The sequence below is a fragment of the Oncorhynchus kisutch genome, linkage group LG15, assembly GCF_002021735.2.
Source record: "Oncorhynchus kisutch isolate 150728-3 linkage group LG15, Okis_V2, whole genome shotgun sequence".
Classification (NCBI taxonomy): Eukaryota; Metazoa; Chordata; class Actinopteri; order Salmoniformes; family Salmonidae; genus Oncorhynchus; species Oncorhynchus kisutch.
Window position 1 is genome coordinate 75055540 of NC_034188.2, and position 19489 is coordinate 75075028.

A 19489-nucleotide genomic window follows, 5' to 3' on the forward strand; every position below is an offset into this window, starting at 1 on the left:
GTCCAGCAACCCACACAGATTCCACTAATCTTTCAAATGTTATGAGATGTGTTTAAGTTAAAGCAAATGCCTCTCCCATTTCTTCTCACAGCAGCAGTGAAGGCTGGGAAATATGCGAGAGGAGATTACATTGAAGTGTGGCTTTCAGTGTTTCCGGCCTATCTTGAAGGACTGAGAGGGGTGGAAATGAGACTGAGTAGCCTGAAGCGCCCTGAGTTATCAGGGGAAAGAGACAGAGAGAGAGTTTCTGTGAAAATCAAACATTGGAGGAGTCTGGAGGAGGAAAGTGTTGCAGATAACAGGGAAGTGGGAAAAAAGAGGGGAACGAGAAAGACCTAAACTTTCAGAAGCCAGAGTGATAGACTGGGTGGCTGATTTTAAATAATGATGTAGGATCTTAATTTGAACCAGTTTGCTACAAAAGGAAAATAATCCTGCAGCAACAAGAAATGTGAATTATTATGTGGATTATAATTATTTTTGTAGGGGTTGATACCTTTTTTTGTAAGGGAAAATCACGTCTGAAATTTCAAAGTTGAAATTACAAACTTCAAAAGGCTTTTTAAACCTCAAAGACACTACAGTGTGATAAAATTTAGATCTGTATAAACTGGAAGCCCTGAGAGCCTGTATAATAATTATAAAGAAACACAGACACACACACACCGATATGCACACCGATATACACCGATATGCATCATCTGAATCACTTGCATCTATATGGACTCACCCATACATATGCTGCAATAGACTGGTATAAACCAACCAGGGACACTCATCATATCTGGCATCATTTCAGTAAACAATTAGTTGTACTGTAGCATTTCCAAGAAGCACATTAGTCTACAGTAGAGCTTCCTCCTACTGAATGACTCATCTCCTACTGAATGACTCATCTGAAGTTGTACACAATCTTCAGTAAATAGTATTGCTTTTATCTTAATGCTTTTGTTCAAGGTCTTACAGATACAACCAAATGACAAACAACTTAAGGCTACTTTTACTTACTAAGGGTTATATTCAGAGGAGAATACACATATGAACACTCCAGTTCAAATCTTTTATCATCACGTTATCTTTTTCATTCTACCGTTCATTTGACCAAATGAACAATGTCAAAGCATGCTAAATATTATTCTAAATATCATTAGAATAATATTTAGCATGCTTTGAAATGGGTCATTTTTACATACAGTATACCATTTATTTTGAGTTAATTTAGCAGATGGTCTTATCAGACCATAGTGCCGCCGGACTTCTGATATCAATGCATGGTGAAAGGCTGCCACAAGATCAACTGCTATAAAAAAAAAAAGTATTTTACACAAATTACAGCTCACGAATTACAGCTCAAGTGTCTTGTTACAAAATACATTGGCATGTAGTCCAGCCCAGAGTAATACAAATGACAAAAATACTTATAAGTAATTGAAATACAGAAATACTGCAAATCTCTGGGTGGATTTGATTCTTTAATCGAATAAAAAAGTTATTTGATTTAATGTAGCGACTACTCTGTATGCCCACTTAGTGGGTCCCTCTGGTTCTGCCAATTTATCGTCTCTAATCTAAAGCATACTGAACACTTCCCTTCACTTTAGACAGCACAGACAACTTTACAATTGGAAGTCCGCCAACAGAGCGAAGGACACACAAAAGGTCAAATGAACGGTAGAAACAAGGCCAATAATAATACCCAGTATGCTTTGCAGTTCATTTTGGTATGTTCATTTTCACATATACATTTACATTTTAATCATTTAGCAGATAATTGTTTCCTGAGTGACTTACAGTCAGTGCACTTAACTAAGGTAGATAAACAACAACATACCACAGTCATAGCAAGTAAAAGGTTTCTATAAACCGTTACTGAGAATGTTGTTGCTGTTTGGGCCATCTAATTGCAAATGTATTTCTGTATTTTAAAACGTCTTTGTAGTATTATGTAATTATATTTGATCATTTCTGCCCATTCCTGTCTCCACCTATGCATTTTGAATCATAATGTAATACGCCTTATTTACTCTGAAAGATTTCTCTTTAACTTTCATTCAGAAAAGTCAACTTCTTCTGCTTAGCCTTGCACTTCCTGTGGACAGACTAGAAGCAGGAGTATCTCCTCCAGTGTTGGGGGTAATGCCTTACAAAAGTAACATAATCAGATTACGTTTATGAGTAACTGAGTCAAACAAAACATTACTTTTCAAATTGGGTAACATTATTAGTTACTTGGTAAAATACAGTGCGTTACTTTCAGAATCTAGTTTTCAAGTTAATGTCACATCCACAAGTACAGTAAAATGCCTAACCCCAACAATGCAGTAATCAATGACAATGTAAGACTAAAAAAAGGTAGAACAAAAACACACAGGAAATAGAAATAAGAACACGATAAAGTAAGTAAGCATACTACATACAGGGTCTGTGAGTTCCAGTCCCAAATTTAAAATATGCAATGACACTGGATCGATAGAGGTAGATATGTATAGGGGTAAGGTGACTATAGGACATATGACAAACAGAGCAGCAGTATATGATGATTGTATGTTGTGAGTGGGTCTGTGTAGTCAGTATAAATGTATGTGTGTGTGTGAAAATGATGGAGTGAGTGTTTGTGTGTGTATTGGAGTATCAGTGTGCGTAGTGTGTAGGGCCCTGTGAGTGTGCATAGAGACTAAAGTAATAAAATACAAAGGTCAGCTATTTAGTTAGCTTTTTGCAGGCTTATGGCATGAGGATAGAAGCTGTGCAGGAGATTGTTGGTGTCAGAGATGGCTTGGGTCTATGGCCACTCACTACTTGTAGCTATATAGTATATTTGTTAGCTGTACAGTTTGTGGCTGTATTGAAACAGTTATCTGAACACTGTGAATTCGGGCGATCAATGAGTGACACTATACGTGGTAGGTTAGTGTGTGGCATGCGCAGCGAGGCAATTCAGAAATGAGAGTAACTGAGAGTAACTTAACATTGCAGAGAGCAATAGAGTAAGTCAATGGAAATGGCAAATAAAGACGCACAACAGCTAAGTGCATCAACCTAAGTGCATAAGGTGTCTACGGAGTTTAAAAAACAAGGCAGGAGGTGGGAAGCCATGCTATCGCTGTGGGAAACCAGGTCACCAAGCAGAGGAGTGTTGGTGCAAAGACTTACACTGCAGAAGTTGTGAAATAAAGGGTCACATCAAACGTGCATGTAAAAACAAAAAGAGACAATCAAACAAAGTACTGAACAAAGGAAAAGTGACTTCAGGGAGTACAACAAGAAAGAGCATAAAATGGAGCACACAGAGGATGAACAAAGTGATACCCTGTCTGAAGGGGAAGAATCTTTGCATGTTTTGTCCATTTCAGACAATGGACACGGATACTGGGTGACACCGCTGCTGGATGGAAACGCAGTACGGATGCAAGTGGACACTGGAGAAGCCATATCTTTGCTGTCTGAGGCTGTATACAAGGAGAAACTACATCAGCTCACACTACAGCCCACAAAGATGACGCTGAAAACATACACCGGTGAGATTGCTTCAGTGAGAGGAAGCGTGATTGTTACAGTGGAGCTCAACAAACAGAAGGTAAAGCTACCACTCTACATTGTGAAAGGCAACCATCCAGCATTGCTAGGACGCACATGGCTGGTAAAGATCAAACTAAACTGGCAGGAAATTCACATGGTTGCAAAAGATGACACAAACCTACAAGGGATATTGAGGAAACACACGGATGTGGTCAAAGGAGACCTTGGCAGTATGAAGGACATAACAGTTAAACTGACCGTGAAACCAGACAGCAAGCCAAAATGCTTCAAAGCTAGACCTGTCGACCTCTTTTCTGGTTTAGCTGGAGGACAAAAATTCAGTAAGATAGACTTATGTCAAGCCTATCTACTAGAGGTCGACCGATTAATCGGAATGGCCGATTTCAGGTTTTCATAACAATCGGAAATTGGTATTTTTGGACACCGATTTTTTATTTTTTTTACACCTTTATTTAATCTTTAGTTAACTAGGCAAGTCAGTTAAGAACACATTCTTATTTTCAATGACGGACTAGGAACGGTGGGTTAACTGCCTTGTTCAGGGGCAGAACGACAGATTTTTACCTTGTCAGCTCAGGGATTCAATCTTGCAACCTTACAGTTACTAATCCAACGCTCTATAACCACCTGCCTCATGAGGAGCCTGCCTGTTACGCGAATGCAGTAAGAAGCCAATGTAAGTTGCAAGCTAGCATTAAACTTAATCAATCATAATCACTAGTTATAACTAGTTATAACTACACATGATTGATGATATTACTAGTTTATCTAGCGTGTCCTGCGTTGCATATAATTGATGCAGTGCACATTCGCGAAAAAGGACTGTCGTTGCTCCAACGTGTACCTAACCATATATACCAATGCCTTTATTAAAATCAATATACAGAAGTATATATTTTTAAACCTGCATAATTAGCTAAAATAAATCCAGGTTAGCAGGCAATATTAACCAGGTGAAATTGTATCACTTCTCTTGCGTTCATTGCACGCAGAGTCAGGGTATATGCAACAGTTTGTGTCGCCTGGCTCATTGCGAACTAATTTGCCAGAATTTTACGTAATTATGACATAACATTGAAGGTTGTGCAATGTAACAGGAATATTTAGACTGATGGATGATGGATGGATATTTAGATAAAATACGGAACGGTTCCGTATTTCACTGAAAGAATAAACGTCTTGTTTTCGAGATGATAGTTTCCGGATTTGACCATCACTCGCTCTGAGACTTGGAGTAGTTGTTCCCCTTGCTCTGCATGGGTGACGATGCTTCAAGGGTGGCTGTTGTCGTTGTGTTCCTGGTTCGAGCCCAGGTAGGAGCGAGGAGAGGTACGGAAGCTATACTGTTACACTGGCAATACTAAAGTGCCTATAAGACCATCCAATAGTCAAAGGTATATGAAATACAAATGGTATAGAGAGAAATAGTCCTATAATTCCTATAATAACTACAACCTAAAACGTCTTACCTGGGAAAATTGAACACTCATGTTAAAAGGAACCACCAGCTTTCATATGTTCTCATGTTCTGAGCAAGGAACTTAAACGTTAGCTTTCATACATGGCACATATTGCACTTTTACTTTCTTCTCCAACACTTTGTTTTTGCACTATTTAAACCAAATTGAACATTATTTGAGGTTAAATAGATTTTATTGATGTATTATATTAAGTTAAAATAAGTGTTCATTCATTATTGTTGTAATTGTCATTGTTACAAATACATTTTAGAAATTGGCTGATTAATCGGTATCGGCTTTTCTTTGGGGTCCTCCAATAATCGGTATCGGCGTTGAAAAATCATAATCGGCCGACCTACTATCTACAGATGCATGTGGGCCAAGAGTCACAAGACCTGTTGACCATAGTTACTCACAAAGGACTGTACAGGTACCGGAGGCTTCCTTTTGGAATCACCTCAGCTCCGGCCTTGTTTCAGAGAGCTATGGACCAGGTACTGAGCGGGCTCACTGGGGTCCAATGTTACCTCGATGATCTACTCACCGGGAAAGACGAGCAGGAGCACCTGAGAAACCTGAACGCTACACTACAGAGATTGGACGAGTACGGTCTGAGGGTCCGGAAGGACAAATGGGAGTTTTTCCGGCCCTCTGTTGAGTACCTGGGCCACATCATCGACAGTTCGGGGCTCCACAAGGCGCCATCGAAGGTGAAGGTCGTTGCGGAAGCTCCATCACCACAAAACGTGAGTCAGCTGAGATCATTCTTAGGACAACTGACATACTGCGCAAAGTCTGTGCCAAACCTAGCTAACATGTTAAAGCCACTGCATGAACTTTTGAACAAAACCAAACAGTGGAAGTGGACAGACAGATGTGAGGAGGCCTTCAAGAGAGTGAAAACAGCCTTAGCTCAGTCAGAGGCCCTAACCCACTTCAACCCCAACTTGCCATTACAGTTGGCATGTGATGCATCGCCTTATGGCGTTGGTGCGGTTGTCTCACACATCATTCCATCGGGTGAAGAAAGGCCAATTGCTTTCGCATCACGGAGCTTAAGTAAAGCCGAGAACATTTATGCACAGAGAGAGCGTGAAGCACTCGTCATTGTGTTTGGAGTTAAGAAATTTCATCAGTTTCTGTTTGGCTGACAATTCACAGTGCTGACAGACCATAGACCCCTCACCTCCATCGTTGGTCCCCACACCAGCATTCCGTCACTTGCAGCCAGCCGCATGCAGCGATGGGCGTTATTGTTATCTGCTCACCAGTACGATATCAAGTACAGAAGGTCTGAGCAGAACTGCAATGCAGACGGCCTCTCAAGGCTTCCCTTACCTGTCACACACACTGAGCACTCCCAGGCTGAAATCTTCTACTTCAAAGAAGTGACCAACGCCCCAGTTACATCTGTCCAAGTGAAAAAGTTCACCCACACCGATCCAGTGATGTCTGAGGTCGTGGACATTGTCACTCGTGGAAAAGAAGGAGAGATGTCGGACAGCCTACAACCTTACCTAGTGAGGAGAAACGAACTCACAGTTCAGTTTGGATGCTTGCTATGGGGTTTTCAAGTCATCTTACCGCTGCCACTGAGAAGGCAGGTGCTTGAAGAACTCCATTCAGGGCACTGTGGCATGGTGCGAATGAAGGAGATTGCACGCAGCTACTTTTGGTGTCCAGGTCTGTACGCAGCTATCGAAGAGAAGTTCAAGTCATGTTCTGCAATACAAAAGATGAGGAACATGCCTCAGCTAGCGCCACTACACTCACAGGACTTCCCAGAGGAGCCTTGGCAGCGAGTCCACATAGACTATGCAGGCCCACTGGAGGATCGTATGTTCTTAGTTGTAGTTGACGCACACAGCAAATGGCCTGAGGTCACAGTGATGAAGAGCACCTCAGCGGAGAGAACCATCAAAGAGCTACTGTCAATCTTCAGTCGCTTCGGCTTGTCGACGTAACTCGTTAGTGATAATGGCCCCCACAACTAGTGTCTGAAGAGTTCTGGTCATTCATGGAAAGAAATGGAATTCAGCACATCAAGTCAGCGCCATATCACCCTGCAACAAACGGCCTCGCTGAAAGGTTTGTCCCAAACGATGAATCAATCTCTAAAATCATCACAAGGGAACGGCTCCCTCAATAGGCGTCTAAACACCTTCCTGTTAACCTACAGAAACACTCCCCACGCTTCAACCAAAGTGGCACCCGCGTCAGCCATGATGAAAAGACAGCTTCACACGTGACTCGACCTCCTGAGACCTCCAAAGACAAGACAGGTTGTACAGACACAGGTGGAGAGTCAGAGCAAAGCAAAAGACAGAAGCTGCATAGCTGGAGAGAGAGTTCTTGCGTGGAACTACTGCAAAGGTCCAAAGTGGATACCAGCCACAGTGGTTGCACAAACAGGGCCTGTGTCCTACACAGTTCACACACCGGAAAACATCATCTGGAAGAGACACGTGGATCAACTGTTGCCAGGAACCAACCTCAGAGATGACTCCTGTCAAGTGACAAACCATGATCAGCTACTGGAGACGTACCATGACAACGAGCCATCACCTGAACATCCACTGCAGCAACCTTCAAATGTGGAAAGTGCTCCAGACTCACCTGAACCAGCCAGAGTGCCTACTCAGGGTACTGTTGCACCCCAGTCTGGGCATACACATCACCACTCAGACTCAGAGATAATGTGACTGTAGACTCACCTGTACATCGTCATTACCCTGCAAGAGAAAGTCGACCCCCTGACAGGTTTACTATTTAGTCCAGACAAACCTCCAACATCGGGGCAGAATACACCCCAGGGTTATGTCTGGGGACTGAGGCAGTCTACCCTCTATCCCAAGTTTAGAAAAGGATATTCGGAAATGTTCATATAATTACATTAAGCGAACTTATTCAAAAGAAAACAATAGGCAAAACAGTGAATATTTCTTGATGTATTGATATTCTAGTGGTGTCCCTTTAGGGCACCTGTAACCCACTCTTGCTTACCTACGTTGAAATGTTTGGAATGTGCTTCCTGTAAAACGCATTAAACAATGCCCACGTTAAATTATACTCCAGTCTCATGTCCTGTCCTTATATTAGTTGTATAAGTAATACAGTGTGCTATACAACAGTAGCGTTGCCTTTAAATTGTTTAACTTGGGTCAAATGTTTCAGGTAGCCTTCTACAAGCTTCCCACAATAAGTTGGGTGAATTTTGGCCCATTCCTCCTGACAGAGCTGGTGTAACCGAGTCAGGTTTGCAGGCCTCCTTGCTCGCACACAATTCTTCAGTTATGCCCACACATTTTCTATAGGACTGAGGTCAGGGCTTTGTGATGGCCACTCCAATACCTTGACTTTGTTGTCCTTAAGCCATTTTGCCAGAACTTTGGAAGTATGCTTGGGGTCATTGTCCATTTGGAACCCCCATTTGTGACCAAGCTTTAACTTCCTGACTGATGTCTTGAGATGTTGCTTCAATATATCCACATCACTTTCCTTCCTCATCATGATGCCATCTATTTTGTGAAGCGCCCCAGTCCCTGCTGCAGCAAAGCACCCCCACAACATGATGCTGCCACCCCGTGCTTCACGGTTGGGATGGTGTTCTTCGGCTTGCAAGCCCCCCCCTTTTTCCTCCAAACATAACAAAGGTCATTATGGCCAAACAGTTCTATTTTTGTTTGGCCATAATCAGACCAGAGGACGTTTCTCCAAAAAGTACGATCTTTGTCCCAATGTGCAGTTGCAAACCGTGGTCTGGCTTTTTTAATGGCTGTTTTGGAGCAGCAGCTTCTTCCTTGCTGAGTGTCCTTTCAGGTTATGTCGATATAGGACTCGTTTTACTGTGGATATAGATACTTTGTACCAGTTTCCTCCAGCATCTTCACAAGGTCCTTTGCTGTTGTTCTGGGATTGATTTGCACTTTTTGCACCAAAGTACGTTCATCTCTAGGAGACAGAACGCGTCTCCTTCCTGAGCGGTATGACGGCTACATGGTCCCATGATGTTTATACTTGCGTATTATTGTTTGTGCAGATGAATGTGGTACCTTCAGGCATTTGGAAATTGCTCCCAAGGATGAACCAGACTTGTGGAGGTCTACAATTATTTTTCTGAGGTCTTGGCTGGTTTCTTTTGATTTTCCCATGATGTCAAGCAAAGAAGCATTGAGTTTGAAGGTAGGCCTTGAAATACATCCACAGGTATAAGTACATCTACAGGCTTCTAAAGCCATGACATCATTTTCTGGAATTTTCCAAGTTGTTTAAAGGCATAGTCAACTTAGTGTATGTAAACTTCTGACCGACTGTAATTGTGATACAGTGAATTATAAGTTAAATAATCTGTCTGTAAACAATTGTTGGAAAAATTACTTGTGTCATGCACAAAGTAGATGTCCTAACCGACTTGCCAAAATTATAGTTTGTTAACAAGAAATGTATGGAGTGGTTGAAAAACAAGTTTTAATGACTCCGACCTAAGTGTATGTAACCTTCCGACTTCGACTCTAGTTTTGTAATTTTATAAAACAAGCAGACAACAAGAAAATTGCATTTGAAAAGGTCCAGTTTTTGCCGTGAGCCAATGGGGAAACCAAGATAACCACGGGCTGTTTTCCCCCGAGGCTGGCGCTGCCGCCGGCATTTTATCTAATATTGTCTGGGAGAATAACCAGAACTGGCAGCTCGAGAAAAATATTTTAGCTTACAGTATTTATTATGGCAAATTAAGCAGCCCATATTTAGTGATCACTTGTAGACTAGCACAGGAAAGCAGCGCCACAGATGAAAGGAGAAACTAGTGATCAAACCTGACTATCTTTGGTAGACTGTGCGAGGCTCGCATTGCGCCCTACAACAATCAAACAAATGGTGAGATTTTTTTCATGAAAGTAATGCAAAGTAATGTAGAAACTATTGTAAACTTGGTGGTTTGAACCCTGAATGCTGATTGGCTGACCGTATACCACGGTATGACAAAACAGTTATTTTTACTGCTCTAATTTAGTTTGTTACCGGTTTATAATAGCAATAAGGTACCTCAGGGATTTGTGGTATATGGCCAATATACCACGGCTAAGTGCTGTATCTGTGCATTAGAACAGCCCTTAGCCGTGTATTCGTCATATACCACACCCCCTCTTGCCTTATTGTTTAAATATAACATGTTACTTTCCACACAAAGTAATATTGTAAAGTAACGCGTTACTTTTGTTAAATGTAACGAGTAATATATAGTATATCACTTTTTCAAGTAACTAATGACAACTTCTCCCACTTCTTCTTCTTCTTTTGTGGTTCACTAACCCATCAGGAGACAAAACACGAGTTGGTAGAGAGAGAAAAATATCTAATTAGAAAGACGATTTGGCTCATCTGTGTGGTTCAGTGAGAAAGCAGATTGCATTTCAGTACTTCATAAATAAATGAGTTTGGGAACAGCGGCATAATGATGTCTCCTTTGTCCCTGTGCTCAGGACAGGGTCTACAGAATGCTACAGTACACTTCTGGCCATAACTACACACCAATTATAGTGCAACTCTGGTATGTAGAACATGCAATGGAAGCTGTTTCACTGAAGTTGGCCAGGATATTATCCAAAAGCATTCTGAAGCAGCAATGTTTCCGTCCACAGCTGGAATGAAGGCTGTGTATTGTCTCTAAAGGGTTAAGGAATATAGCGTCTCTACAATGCATTTGGAAAGTATTCAGACCCAATGACTTTTTCCACATTTTATTATGTTACAGCCTCATTCTAAAATGGATTTAAGAAATACTCATCAGTCTACTCACAATAACCCATAATGACAAAGTGAAAAAACAGAAATACCTTATATGCATAGGTATTCAGACCCTTTGCTATGAGACTCGAAATTTCGCCCGGGCAATGCTGTTTCCATTGATAATGCTTGAGATTTTTCTACAACTTGATTGGAATCCACCTGTGGTAAATTAAATTGGTTGGACATGATTTGGAAAGGCACACACCTGTCTATATAAGGTCCCAATGTTTACAGTGCATGTCAGAGCAAAAAACCTAGCCATGAGGTCAAATAAATGGTCCATAAACCTCCGACACAGGATTGTGTCAAGGCAAGATTTGGGGAAGGGTACCAAAAAATGTCTGCAGAATTGAAGGTCGCCAAGAACACAGTGGCCTCCATCATTCTTAATTGGAAGAAGTTTGGAACAACTAACACTCTTCCGAGGCCTTTATAGTAGAGTGGCCAGACAGAAGCCACTCCTCAGTAAAAGGCACATGAAAGCTTGCTTGGGGTTTGCCAAAAGGCACCTAAAGGACTCTCAGACCATGAGAAACAAGATTCTCTGGTGTGATGAAACCAAGATTGAACTATTTGGCCTGAATGTCAAGTGTCACGTCTGGATGAAACCTGGCACCATCCCTATGGTGAAGCATGGTGGTGGCAGCATCATGCTGTGGGGATGTTTTTCAGGGGCAGGGACTGGGAGACTAGTCAGGATCGAGGGAAAGATGAACAGAATGAAGTACAGAGAGATCCTTGATGAAAACCTGCTCCAGAGCACTGAGGACCTCAGACTGGGGGGAAAGTTCACCTTCCAACAGCACAATGATCCTAAGCACACAGCCAAGACAATGCAGAAGTGGCTGCGGGACAAGTCTCTGAATGTCCTTGAGTGACCCAGCCAGATCCAGGACTTGAACCCGATCGAATATCTCTGGAGAGAAAATATCTGTGCAGCGACCTTCCCCATCCAACCTGACAGAGCTTGAGAGGATCTGCAGAGAAGAATGGGAGAAACTCCCCAAATACAGGTGTGCCAAGCTTGTAGCTTAATACCAAAGAATACTCAAGGCTGTAGTTGCTTCAAAAAAGTAGTGAGTTAATGTCATATTTCAGTTTTTTATGTATAATACATTTGCAAAAATGTATATACAGTAAACCTGTTTTTGTTTTGTCATTATGGGGTATTGATTAGGGGGAAAATGACAATTTAATACATTTAAGAATAAGGCTGTAACGTAACAAAATGTGGAAAAATCCAAGGGGTCAGAATACTTTCCCGAATGCATTGTATATACTGTGTACTATAGCTGATCACATATTGAGTTTGAGTGGTAGCATGAGAGATGGGTGAAGAGACAGAGAGAGAAAGAGAGAGAGAGAGATTGAGAGAAAGCAATTTGAGGCACTGTCCAGGGGTCAAAGTCCAGTCCTCCACAAAATGGCTGAGCACATGAGGGATGGTTTTTAATTACCAGTCAGAGAAATAGAGAAAAGGAATGAACGAGGAGAGGCATCGGTCTGCCTCGGAACAGACCTATTATTTCTCTCTCTCGTAATTTTTTTAATGAATCTGTTTCTTTTAAATTAATTTTTTCAAGCTACGTCTTTGAACTCCTGGGTTCTGAAGGAATATAGACACAGCGGTACCTGTTCAAAACATCTATTAGTGTATTAAAAGCAACCCTCTAGCCTCTCCCATCTTTTCCTCCACTCATTAACTTAGTTTTCAAAGGCACAAAAGGTCTTTAGGGCATCTCTAATCCAATATGTTTTTTTTTCTACATCTTAATACATAATCTTTAATCACTCTAAATTAACATGCCAGATAGGTACCATTTATACTCTGTGACTGAAAATATGTTAATTCAATGAATTGAATCACTGGCGGGACAAGTTAATACACTGTCAGGGCTGAAACACAGTGGGTTCAATGTTGGAATGCCCATTTGAATGTTCCAACCATCTCCAGTGGAACCAATGACTAATGGAATGGAATTTTGCTACAAAAGCCCATATTAGGCTGCCCTCCAACACATTACAAAACAATAAATCATCACTGTCACACCCTGATCTGTTTCACCTGTCTTTGTGCTTGTCTCCACCCCGCTCCAGGTGTCGCTCATCTTCTCCATTATCCCCAGTGTATTTATAACTGTGTTCTCTGTTTGTCTACTGCCATTTCATTTTGTTTGTCAAGCCTACCAGAGTTTTTCCCCTTGCGCCTGTCTGTTTCTAGTCCCTGTTTTCTAGTTTTCCCGGTTTTGACCATTCTGCCTGCCCTGACCCTGCCTGCCGTTCTGTACTTTGTCACATCACACTGGATTTATTGACCTCTGCCTGCCCTGATCCTGAGACTGCCTGCCGTTCTGTACCTTTTGGATTCTGATCTGGATTACTGACCTCTGCCTGCCCTGACCCTGAGACTGCCTGCCGTTCTGTACCTTTTGGACTCTGATCTGGATTACCGACCTCTGCCTGCCCTTGACCTGTCATTTTGCCTGCCCCCGTTCTAGTAATAAATGTTTGTTACATCAACACTGTCTGCATCTGGGTCTTCCCTAAAATATGATAATCACTATACATTAATTGACACATTATGCAGGTTTAATACTATGCTAATGTTATCTATCCACCATCCACTCCTAGTCTGCTGTATGGTGAGGAGGAGCCGCTAGCCGCTAGGTGCTACCCACTAGGCGTTACCCACTAGGGTAATGAGAGGCTGTTTAATGCTCTCTATCCACCATTCAGCCCTAGCCTGCTGTATGGTGAGGAGGAGCCGCTAACCGCTAGGCGCTACCCGCTAGGCTAATGACAGGCTGTTTGTCATTAGCAGAGTGTGGAGGAGTGTTATGCTAGCTCTCTGTCTCCCATTCAGACCGACAGCACGACGGAGGCTAATTAATCACAACACATTAGCCCCACTGTGTGTTCGCTCGTATCTGTTTACTCGGCGTCATTACGAGGATCCTCAGACACTCATCACATTACCAGACAGTCCCACCCAGATAGAAGACTCTTGCTGTTAGCTACCAGTGAATAGGGAGAGACAGAGCATCTGTCTGAAATAGGATACTTATAAAATAAAGTAAATGTATGTGTGATGATGTTTAGTGAGTCCAGATATTTTATTGAATCTAGTGATATAGAAATATTTTGCCTGAGGTTGTTTGTCAGGTTCTGATTATTGGTTTTGATTGAAGAATGTCACCAATATCACTGTATCTATGCAATGGTGGTAAATAGGACTGTGCATACCATAGAACCGGGGTATTCAAATCTTACCCTATGAGGTCCGGACTACTGCAGGTTTTCTGTTCTACCTGATAATCAATTGCACCTACCTGGTGTCCCAGGTCTAAATCAGTCCCTGGAACTAGCTTTGAGGTCCAGATTTGATTTTGAGGGCCATAGAACATACTAACATATCACATGTAGAAGTGAACTTGTGCACCTGCAGTTACAGTCCATATAGGTATACTGAAATAATAGGAACAACTGTAGGAACCAGCTAACTAAAGCAGACATAGTCACACCACACAGAGCACCACCGAGGGGAACAGTGAAACATAACGAGTGCTGATGAATAGACACATCAGCACAACTTTACAAGATGAGCTGGATCCCTCAAGTGATTGGAAAATGCCTGTGTGTTTGTGTGTATATGGGTGTGTATGATGCACCGGAGTCTAGTAGAACACCAAAGGATAGGAAGACGGACTGATTTCACAAGTGAACATTCAGAAAGAGTGCATTTGCATTTTGTGTGTGTCTGTGTGTGTGCGTACGTGCTTGTGTCTCCCCGCTGCGACCCTACCCATTCAGCCACATTAGTAAGTGAGGAGAGGCTGTAGCCTGTGGCTGTAATGCAGCTCTCTGTACAGCCTAGCTATTAACCCCGGTTCACTCAATACTTAATGACCTACCCTCTGCTGTAAAGTAGCAGCCGCACCAACAGCCTCTCTGGAAAAGCAGTATAATGGACACTCCAGTTGGTGGGAACTGATTGACTAATTATCCACTATTGCTTAAAGGTTAGTGTAGACTCTTAAGAAGCCCATGTGAAGTTTAGCAGTTGGAATTGCTGGACATAATTTCCAATGGGCCTGTTATGGGCCTGTGTGTGTGTGCTGTCTGACATTGAGTCAGTCAGAGAGAGGGAGAGAGAGGTATTAAGTCAAGGCATTGAAATTAAGGAGGTGTGAATGGTACCTAGGCAAAGCCCCCTAAAACAAAACTCCCTTCAGTTAATTACTGACTGACTGTGAGCCCCAGACTGTGTCTCCAGAAGATACTCGTGACCACTGCCCAGAGAGAGAGGGATAGAGAACAATTTGCACATCATTACAACACTGAATGTAGACATAATATGACATAATTTGAAATGTACTTGTGTGAGTGTAATTTTTACTGTTAATTGTTTATTTAACTTTTGTGTATTATGTACAGTACCAGTCAAAGGTTTGGACACACCTACTCATTCAATGGTTTTTCTTTATTTTTACTATTTTCTACATTGTAGAATAATAGTGAAGACATGAAAACTATGAAATAACACACATGGAATCATATAGAAACCAAAAAAGTGTTAAACGACTCTTCAAAGTAGCCATCCTTTGCCTTGATGACAGCTTTGCACACACTTGGCATTAAATTCAATTCAAGGGCTTTATTGGCATGGGAAACATGTGTTAACATTGCCAAAGCAAGTGAGGTAGATAATATATAAAGTTAAATAAACAATAAAAATTAACAGTAAACATTACACATACAGAAGTTTCAAAACAATAAAGACATTACAAATGTCATATTATATAAATACAGTGTTTTAACAATGTACAAATGGTTAAAAGACAAAATATCAAATAAATAAGCATAAATATGGGTTGTATTTACAATGGTGTTTGTTCTTCAACGGTTGCCCTTTTCTCGTGGCAACAGGTCACAAATCTTGCTGCTGTGATGGCACACTGGTATTTCACCCAGTAGATATGTGAGTTTATCAAAATTGGAATTGTTTTTGAATTCTTTGTGGATCTGTGTAATCTGAGGGAAATATGTATCTCTAATATGGTCATAAATTTTGCAGTAGGTTAGGAAGTGCAGCTCAGACTCCACCTCATTTTGTGGGCTGTGTGCACATAGCATGTCTTCTCTTGAGAGCCAGGTCTGCCTTTGGCTGCCTTTCTCAATAGCAAGGCTATGCTCACTGAGTCTGTACATAGTCAAAGATTTCCTTAAGTTTGGGTCAGTCACAGTGGTCAGTTATTCTGCCACTGTGTACTCTCTGTTTTGGGCCAAATAGCATTCTAGTTTGCTCTGTTTTTTTGTCAATTCTTTCCAATGTGTCAAGTAATTATCTTTTTGCTTTCTCATGATTTGGTTGGGTCTAATTATGTTGCTGTCCTGGAGTTCTGTGGGGTCTGTTAGTGAACAGAGCCCCAGGACCAGTTTGCTTAGGGGACTCTTTTCCAGGTTAATTTCTCTGTAGGTGAGGCTTGGTATGGAAGGTTTGGGAATCGCCTCCTTTTAGGTGGTTGTAGAATTTAACAGCTCTTTTCTGGATTAGCGGGTATCGGCCTAATTCTGCTCTGCAGGCATTATTTGGTGTTTTAAATTGTACACAGAGGATATTTTTGCAGAATTCTGCATGCAGAGTCTCAATTTGGTGTTTGTCCCATTTTGTGAATTCTTGGTTGGTGAGCGGACACCAGATCTCACAACCTTAAAGGGCAATGGTTTCTTTAATTGATTCAAGTGTTTTTTGCCAGATCCTAACTGGTATGTCAAAATGTATGTTCCTTTTGATGGCATTGAAGGCCCTTCTTGCCTTGTCTCTCAGATCATTCACAGCTTCAGAGCTTTGTGGAAGTTACCTGTGGCACTGATGTTTAGGCCAAGGTATGTGTATAGTTTTTTGTGTGCTCTAGGGCAACGGTGTCTAGATGGAATTTGTGTTCGTGGTCCTGGCAAATGGGCCACAATTATTTTCATATTTTGGTTACTACATGATTCCATATGTTATTTCTCTCTCTCTCCCTGTAGGGTGGCCATTACAGGCAACCCTCTCAGGCCACTACACTGTCTCCACATACTAGAAGGAAAACTCAGACAACCATATCCAGCCAGCCATCCTTCTCGCCAGCCTACATCAGAGCTGCTCCAACCCAGCCTGAGGGGTTCTGAGAGTGGGCACCAGCCCAGGAGCCAACCCCACACTGAGGCCTTGGCCACATCAAGAGGCCTGGCAGGAGGCAGTGGAGCCAGGCTGGCCAGTTAGCCTGTAGCTAATGACAACCCACTGGGACTGGCAACCCAATAGGAGAGTGTTCACCATCACATTGATTCAATCTAATTGTATTTGCACTACTAAGAGGGAAACATGTTAGTATTGGTTTCATACATGGTTAAAGGACATAAGGGAGTGAATAGCTTTCATATGAATGTGTTTGGTAGTACTAGTTTAAAGCTAGTGGTTTTAAATAAGAAATTATACATTCTGTTTTATTTTCTTGGAAAGCAGAAGTATGAAATAACATGTTCCGGCTTAATGCATTTCATTTTAATGATTTACAAGAGCTTCCAAGAACCAAGGTCAACCACAGCAGTTAAGAGCGAGTAAATTGTCCTCTGAATGAATGACGCTAATCCATTCATCACAACTTGGTACTTCGCTCACCCATTCATCACAACTTGGTACTTCGCTCACCCATTCATCACAACTTGGTACTTCGCTCACCCATTCATCACAACTTGGTACTTCGTTCACCATTCATCACAACTTGGTACTTCGCTCCCCCATTCATCACAACTTGATACTTCGCTCACCATTCATCACAACTTGGTACTTGGTACGCTCACCATTCCACCACTTTTCATGTTTTGTGTAGACCCAAGGAAGAGTTGCTGCTGTTTTCGCTAATGGGGATGCTAATAAAATACCAAAATACCAAATCACACAGCAGTGGGGTGTACCATACCTGCGTAGGGCACGGGGGCGTCTTTGTCCAGGGCCACCAGGGGAGGGTCCAGTAGGACGATGTCCATGTTCTCTGTGATTACCCCATGGTACGACGTCTCAATCCATGGCTTGTGTTTGTTCACTACGATAGAGAAAGGAGTGTGTGAAAGAGGGATGGAGAAAGAGAGAGAGAGAATGTCAGTCATGTGTTCTCAGTTGTTGATACATTTTTAGTCTGCATGTAATTACTGGGTGAACTGAGACTGGCTTTGTGAAAAATGAATACAACAGCTTTTCTTTCCTCCCCCAACTGCAACTCCCACTTGGAAATACAGACACACACACACACACACACACACACACACACACACACCACCTTTCCTGGCAGAGGATCTCCATTCTTTAGTTTTTCAGAGAAACACTCTCATTTTGCTAATCTCCCCTACCTCTTTTCTCTCCCCCTCTTTTCTCTCTCAAACATTCCCTGTAGGTCTCAAAGCGCTCCACCAGGCTTGATCAATGACCACTATTGAACTGCCAGCAGAGCACTACTTCCTGGGCCCAGCCAAAACAAAGTCCATGAGCAGTAGGACGATTAGCACGGCATAATTGAGCAAAGCCCCTGAGGGCCGTGAAGCAGGAGTTAGCTAGCTCACCGTTTTATATACCATCTCTCTATCAAAGGTAAGGGGTTTTAAAACGGCAACAACAGCCCATTTCCTCCTCAACTCCTTCACTTTCTCACGGCGTTCTCTGACTCAGGTGTGAACAGCAATGCCCCAATTCCATCCTGTGATTTCTGTACGAGGAAATTGTTGGTTGTTAACAACACCAAACTAGGGTGTTTTGTGTGATACACATCCAAGTGAAAATGACCTAAATAGATGTGTGTCACTTTCTTATGGGTACATTATCCGCCATTCAGTGAAGGAGAAGGAGAAAAAAAAAGTCCATACATCAGAGAATTTGTACAGCTGTCTCTAGTGCCACTTCACATTACACAGCCTTTGTCCCTGGGTGTATGTGTAATTACAGTGGGAATCCACTTCAGTAATGGAATCACTACGTCTAAGACTTAAGGCACTGTCAGTATATAAACACAAACAAACATAAGTGTTCTAGTAAGCACCAGAAACTATATATCGTAACAATATTTAATTTAATTGTAAATACATGAATCATAACACAGAATCAGATCAGAAAGGAAGGTACACATTTTGTGTGGTCTCCGATGAAAAACATATATTTGTTACAATTTGGGATAGGCCAACACCACCACACCTGCACCACCACTCCAACACCACCACAACTCCAATACCACCCCAACACCACCACCCCAACACCACCACCACTACACCACCACTCCAATACCACCACAACTCCAATACCACCCTGGGGCGGCAGGGTAGCCTAGTGGTTAGAGCATTGGACTAGTAACCGAAAGGTTGCAAGTTCAAATCCCCGGTCTGTCGTTCTGCCCCTGAACAGGCAGTTAACCCGCTGTCATTGAAAATAAGAATTTCTTCTTAACTAACTTGCCTAGTTAAATAAAGGTAATAAAATAAAAACTCCAATACCACCTCCGCCACCACGATGTACATTACTGGTGGATTTGAGTGATATATATAGTTGAAATTTCTTGTTAACAAACTATGGTTTGGGCAAGTCGGTTATCTACTTTGTGCATGACACAAGTACATTTTACAACAATTGTTTACAGACATATTATTTCAGTGGGTCAGAGTGGGTCACAATT

General features: G+C 42.0%; 1 protein-coding gene across 1 annotated transcript in view; it reads right to left on the reverse strand.

Moving 5' to 3' along the window:
- LOC109881223 (calsyntenin-2) overlaps positions 1-19489 on the reverse strand; it is a 410239-nt gene that overhangs the window by 223783 nt on the left and 166967 nt on the right. Inside the window, exon 2 of the mRNA XM_031791101.1 lies at positions 17753-17875. Within this exon, the coding sequence (XP_031646961.1) occupies positions 17753-17875 (123 nt within the window). The remainder of the gene's footprint in view (positions 1-17752; positions 17876-19489) is intronic.